We start from the raw sequence: 7,151 nt of genomic DNA, 5'->3' as shown, positions 1-7,151 counted from the left end.
CAGCAAAGGCAGAGGAATTCATTAAAAGGCTCACCCCTCATAGCAACAACTGACAGGCGGGAATTTGTCAGACAGCCTAATACATGGTGCTGTGTTGTGTATAGTGATGGAAATTATTTTTAAAGAACAGGCGTTGAATTGACAGCACCCCAGTAAGATTTTTTTTTTGTCGGTATAATGCTTTATACCTTACTTTTCCTCAGGAGCACCAGATCCTTTTTTTTTGCTCATTTGCATGCCAGAAACCAAACGAAGCAACCTTGGAAAAAAGCAGGTCTCCCAGGTAATGGAGGGGAGCATAGGATTGCACATCTGATCAGCTCTGACTGGAGTTTCATCATGTAGATCTAAAACTGGAGGAGGAGTTTTGCATGTTTACACAAAATTAAAGCAGGGGAGGGATTCTCATCTTTTATTCTAATGTTCCTTAATTAAAATGATTCTTTGTTATGCTTCATTAATTTCAATCACATTGTTGTATTAAAAAAATAAAAATAAAAAAAATTGCTGTTTGGCATTTTGTATTAACTCAGAAATTTTATTTGACAAAAAAGAACAGAAACACAGCAGTAGACACCACAGGAAACAATATACTGAAACTCAAATAATGAAAGACAAATACACCAAGGTGCACCAACCAATCTTCCAAAGAGCGGAAGTGGACAATTTTTCCTTGATTGGCTATGACCAGTGATTAGCAAGTTAAATACTGAAAAAATATTTGCTTTTCCCCTCTTCATTAAATAAATCAATACAATGAGGTCTGACCATTTTTGGTCTATAACCCTCAAATCAGCATTTGCTCGGAGAAATTAGGTAACGTTTAGGTACGTATGCATTGATACATAAATTGTGGTAAGCTAGTAAAGCCTTAACTTCCTGTGTGATTTATAAGCAAACAAAAATGTGCAGCACATTTTTTCTTCTATATGTAATAATTATTAGGGAAAAAAATGACCTGTCAAAGTTAAAACAGGCAATTCACAGACACGCAATAATAAGTATCAGCCAGGAAAAGCTTGATTCGTCCATATCCAATAAACATTCTACCACATTTTCCTCATGAACAAATATGTACACTTGTTAATTAAGAATATGATACAAACTTCTACACATGTACATCCACAATGTGCGGCTAAATAAGATTACCCGCACATTTTATTAAAAGATAGTTGCAACTTCAGATTCTGTAGCCACTGTTACAATGTTGGGAGTCTCCTGGTGGACCGTGGCCTGTCCTGCATCAGTTTCATGAAGCTGCTGGGGGAAGTAGGAAGGAAGAGTCCCAGATCTGGAAAATGTCTGCATGTTGCTTCTTGGTTTTGGCTGGTTTGTGTTGTATCCACAGTCCTTCCTAATGCTGTGAGGATTGCTGAAAACAGGCATGGGGGAGAAGCCTATTGCGTAGGCATTTTCTCTAGAGTTCCTGTAGCTCCTCTGTGGTATCACACAGTAGGCACTTTGGCAGTCTCTAGATAAGCTGCTACTAGTACCTGAAACAAAGTAAGACAAACAAAACTGCAGATTAGATACAGTAAGTGTTGATGTTATATAACCAGCTTTAATGTTAATCTGTAAAAAAATTTTATTTAAATGCAGTCTTGCAAAGTTTGGAAAATATTTAAAGGTGCTTTTGTTACTATCCAGGTCTGAATAAGTAAAACGAAAACTGAGTGTGGACAGAATGTTAACAATTATTGCCATTAATAACAATTCATATTTTCAAAAAGTTATAAACCTTTGGTTCAAAAAATAAGGTTATTTCATTGATTTATATTTAAATTATACTTCTTACCTTGGTTTTTTACATCAAAAATGTAGACTTCAATATTTTGCTTTTAAGTACAAGACACTTCAATTATGCAGGTTCCAATACTTCTGAGTTTTTTCTTAAAACCTCAAACACATCAAGGTTACAATCACAAACCTTAATGTATTTTACTGTGGTTTTATGTGACAAGTTAATGCAAACTGTCATGTAACTGGGAAGTGGAAGATAATGATTTCATTTTTCAAGTTTGTAAAAAAAATTTGTAAATAAATATCTGAAAAGTTAGCTTTGGAATTCAGCAAGACCTTCTTGCAGCAAGAAGGTCCTGGGTTCTTTCTGCATTGAGTTTGCATGTTCTCCCTGTGCACAAGGGTGTTCTTGCCAGGTACTCTTGCTTCCTCTCACAGTGGAAAAACATGACTATCAGGCTAAATGGTCTCAGAAAATGTTAATTAGTTGTAAATATGTAAGTGGTTGATTGTCCTGCATTTCTCTATGTTGCCCTACGATGGACAGGTAACCTGTTCTAAGTGTACCCTGCCTTTCGCCCATGAATCGCTAGAGCTAGGCACCGGCCACCCATTGCAAGGATATAGCCATTAGATGGATGGATGATATTAAATTAAAGACTAAACAAATATCCGCACTACTCTTTGAAGATTTGCAAATCAAACTCTTAGTATGTGTCATTTGTCTCGCACTAATGCACACAACTGTGCCTTGGTTTCACACAAAATCCCAATAAAAATCTTGAATATTGTTGGAAATTCTAATAGAGGTACGACAGGTATGAACATTTTCCCAAGGCCTGTAAATGGCTGTTAATGCCATTTTAAATCAAGGCAATAAGCAGAACCTGTGGTTCTTAAACTTAACATGCAAAAGACAAAATAATAGTAGAAAGTCTGATCTGTGATGCCATTGTGTAAACCACGCATGTAATACAAAAATAATTATTATGTATCATCATTTTAGTTGTTATTACATGAACTAAAAATGTACACTTCAAAGAAACTTTTGAAACATTTTTAAATTTGATGTGTAAAAATTTTGAAATGAAATGATTATGAATAATTAGGCTCCCTGGAATGTTTAAAACTTACTTTTCAGTCTGGGTTGGAAGGTGCTGAAGTTCTTCTTGCCGCCATCTCCACTGACGTCTGAGTCGCTGTCATTGAAGTCACTGTCCCCTTTACCGCTGTCCTTCACGCTCAGCTGGTCATTGTTACTGAGGCCGCTGCAGTCAACAAAATACAGTATGAGCCACAACCACACCACATTAGCTTGACTATTGATGTGTTTTCATATGCAAAAACTAGATCTTTGCTGCCCATCTAACCTCAATCTGCACACATGCCACAATCAATAAAGTGCATGCATGGGTGAAAGGCAAAGCATGCTTTCTTTTCATTCAAGTTTTACTGCTATGCAATAAACGAGAAAGGAAATTTCTCATTTTTTCAGTTAACTTACCTCACTTGCAAGCAGTATCTGTCACCTTGCCACACAGACGTTGGCTGAAAATGCTTGGAGGGCAGGAAGATCTAAGAGAGCAAACAGAGTGACAGTAGAGCGCTTAGTTTCCATTTCTGGCACATAGATCAAGGCAACATCACGAAGCTAAAAAGATGAAAAATGCTGAAAAATAAAACACTGGATGACTCACCTTCGATTCTGAGTCTCTGCTCCTCTCCTCGTAGAGGCAGGAATCATCCAGAGACAAAGACGTCCTCTCATGGAACAACCCCTGCTGGCCCGTGTAAATGTTTGGTTCTGCAGAGCTGAGCATGGAATGGGGCCTGCCGTCAAACAGGCCCTGGCACACCTCTCTCTTTCTGCCACGGCTTCTTCTTCCCCCACGGCTCAGTTTGCACGTGAGGGCGACGGCCACAATTGCAATTAGCAGGAAGGCACAACCCCCACTGAGCACAATGATGATGATTAGTGAGCCATCGAACGAGGAGCCTTCTTCCTCACTTGACTGTAGGACAATGACAACCTGGTCTTCAGGGGGTTCTGTATCTGAAACAGCAAACCTAATAGTGGCACTGCTAGACAGAGGGGCCCTTCCATTGTCACTGACTGTGATTTTAATTTCCAACACGTCCCCTATTTCGGCTGTGAGCCACTGCTTCAAAGCAATCTCTCCAGTGTTTTTGTTCATGGTAAACAGCTTTGGGTCACCTTCCAGAATTTGGTGGGAGAGCTCGCCATTCACCCCCTCATCCGCATCTTCTGCTACTACCTGAAGGGCAAGATAGCCTGCGGGGGCATTGTAGGGAAGAGGGATATCAGCAGAGTTATTCAGCAGGACAGGGAAGGTGAAATATGGATAGTTGTCATTCTGATCCACGACTCTGATCCGGATCATTGAGGTGCTGGACAGAGAGGGGGAGCCTCTGTCCTCTGCTTGGATGACCACCTCAATCTGTTGGAGCGTCTCATAATCAAAAGACCTCAAAGTGTACAAGGACCCTGAGATTGAGTCTACAGAAACATAGGTGGACACTGGAGATCCTCCCGGTATTTCTGAATCTAAGAGTTTGTAGGAAACTTTTGCGTTCTTTCCCATGTCAGGATCTCGAGCAACAACGGTAGTAATGTATGAGCCAGGAATGTTGTTCTCCAAAACTGAAACTTCATACACAGACTTACTGAAAAGAGGGGGGTTGTCATTCTCATCTGTTACACTGATTGTGTACTGCCTGGCCGTCTTAAACGGGGCAGTCCCCAGGTCCTCTGCCACTACAGTCAAGTTGTATTCTTGGATCTTCTCTCTGTCCAGAGTACCGGTGGTAACGATCATGAACGTCTCCCCGTAAGCCTGCTGCAGGGTGAAATGCTCGTGCCCGAGCAGGCTGACGCGCACGTATCCGTTGGAGCCCGAGTCTCTGTCCGAGGTGCTGATCAGCGCCACGAAGCTCTCCGCTGCCGCAGCCTCGGTGATGTAGGCCACCGAGTCGCTGCTGGAGGTCATCGGCTTGATGATGATCTCCGGGGCGTTATCGTTCACGTCCACTACCTCGATTACGACCGTGCAGGTGGACGGGACGGAGTTCTCGCCCTGATCCGAGGCTCTGATGATCAGCTCGTATGACTTCCTTTTCTCGAAATCAACCAGCGCCTTCAGGGTCACATCCCCGGAGTAAGGGTCGATGTGGAAAGTTTGGGCCGCTTCGGATGACAGCTCATCCGGGAACGCATACACGACTTCCCCGTTGATGCCCTGGTCCGGATCGAAGGCGTGCACTTTCAGTACTCGGTGACCTACCGGGGAGTCTTCCTCCAACTCAACTTTCAGGGAGCTGTGCGCAAAAGTCGGGCTGTTGTCATTAAAGTCCAACACTTTGATGTTCACAGTCATAGATCCCGACTTTGGAGGCGCTCCTCCATCAGACGCAGTCACCTGTACAGTGTAAGAGTCCTCCACTTCTCTGTCCAGCTCACTCACCAGAACCAGCTCGGCAAACTTCACTCCGTCCTCCAATTCGCGCACTTCCACAGCAAAGTGGCTGCAGGGGGAGATGTTGTAGCTCTGGATGTAGTTATCACCCACATCCTCGTCGAGAGCGATCTGGAGCGGGAACCTGGAGTCCAGGGGGACGTTTTCAACTATCTCTAGTTTCGTTTCGTTGAGTGGGAAGTACGGAGAGTGGTCGTTGATGTCCTTCACCTCGATCTCCACGTGGATGAGCTGAAACTTCTCCCTGGAGTGGGCCACGATGTTGAAGGTGATGAAGCAGCGAGGGGACCTGGGGCAGAGCTGCTCCCGATCGATCACATCTGCGACGGTCAGGAGTCCGTCACTTTCCCGCATGTGAATAACTGAGGTGTTGCTCTCCTGCATGAAGCGGAAAGATGTGTCATGGGCATCAGACGGATCAATCTTTAAATCTTGGGATAAATTCCCTATTTCCGTCCCGGGTGCGTCCTCTTCATAGGTAAAGTACCTAATAGTTGTGCAGTGCACAGTGCACAGATACACAGAGAAAAGCGTCAAGGCAAGCCCCACAGATGCAGCTTTACAAAACGCCATGCTGAGTGTCCCCCCCAAAAAAAGTATTCAGATGATGCAAGTCGGGAGCTACTTCTCCTGCCTGAGTCCAACTCCGAGTTACCAGACCGACTTTAAGCCCCATTGTATGCAAATTGCCCGCCCAGTCGACCAATGGCCTTCCAGCTTCCAGTGGGGCACCAAAAGGAAAGGTTTGGCGCTGCACCAATTTGTAGCTTATTGTTTTGGGTGCAAACGGCTCATTAGATAAACTGATTGTAGAGCTTTTAATCGGGCAGACACCAGCTTCCTTAAATTAATCTGCACGTGACAATTAATTAACTAACTAAATTACTTGGAGGGGACAGGATAATAGAAACACACGCCTCCGGAGGAGGGTACAGGTCTACCTGTTAAAAGCTTTAAAAAGGATTTACTGGGTGCGTTTCACCCAGAGAGAGAAGCAAGCAGACCCATGGCAGCGTTATTAGAAGTGCTCCAAAAGTTAAGAAGGGCACACGGCTGTGGAAAGCATCAGGAGAATGATTGGCGCTGTGCGCAGAAGTTCAACAGTCCTGAAGGCAAAAAAAAGAAGAAGAAAAAAGTAAAAAATTAGATATTCAAAGAAAGTCATGCTATGCATGTACCACCAATGGAATGCAGATAGAATGTTAAAATTAAACTAAAGGTAAGGTTTTGATTGGGAAGAATACATCTGAATCATTTTCCTTTGAGTACTGCATTCCTGAAATCTATTTTTTTTTTTTTTTAGTTTGTATTTATAAGCAGCACTGTTAGGTAATTTTTCAGCACTTTTGTAGCTCTTGAGTGGGTGAAAAATGGCTTGTGAAAACTTATGGCTTGTAAAATATCCATTTTAAGTGCAAAACTGTCAGACAACAGCAGTGCAACAGGGACAATAAATATAAAACAGACAATTTCATGAAATCTAAGTGTAATGCGACATAAAATTTAAATATGTCACCATTGGCAATTCAAGCATATATCATATAGTACTCCAGGCATGTTGTTTCTACTGCCTCTCCATGCACAAGCAGAGGAATAGCAACTCCACCAGCAAAAATAACCTGAAAGATAGATAGAGAGAGAGAGAGAGAGAGAGAGACATAGCGAGTCAATCCAGTTATTTCCTGACCATTTTTAATAATTGGGATTTTGAACTATTTAAATGCAATCCAGACTCCTTCACAGACATCAAAATAAATCTTTGATTCCACAAAAAAGCCATAAGACCCAAGTTAGACACCAACTTCAGCGCCATCAGAAAGGTGTTACAGTACAGTAGTATTTTCAGTGGTACAAAACGTTTGTTGCAGAAGCAAAATTCTACACTCAAAGTGATGAAGGATAATTATAAAAAAGAAG

The 7,151-nt window shown here is 42.3% G+C and overlaps 1 protein-coding gene across 1 annotated transcript; it reads right to left on the bottom strand.

The window, feature by feature from the left end:
* Positions 1–544: 544 nt before the first annotated feature.
* LOC114147680 (protocadherin 8) lies at positions 545–6,230 on the bottom strand. Its single transcript, XM_028022237.1, has 4 exons — positions 3,438–6,230; positions 3,245–3,315; positions 2,875–3,008; positions 545–1,493 (listed from the first exon to the last, which is right to left on the bottom strand). The coding sequence occupies exons 1-4, from the start codon at positions 5,805–5,807 to the stop codon at positions 1,162–1,164; spliced, it is 2,907 nt and encodes a 968-aa protein (XP_027878038.1). The 5' UTR covers positions 5,808–6,230; the 3' UTR covers positions 545–1,161.
* Positions 6,231–7,151: the final 921 nt, after the last annotated feature.

The sequence above is a fragment of the Xiphophorus couchianus genome, chromosome 7, assembly GCF_001444195.1.
Source record: "Xiphophorus couchianus chromosome 7, X_couchianus-1.0, whole genome shotgun sequence".
Lineage (NCBI taxonomy): Eukaryota > Metazoa > Chordata > Actinopteri > Cyprinodontiformes > Poeciliidae > Xiphophorus > Xiphophorus couchianus.
The sequence above is the reverse complement of the archived record's forward strand: the minus strand, read 5'-3'. Positions and strand labels throughout refer to the sequence as shown.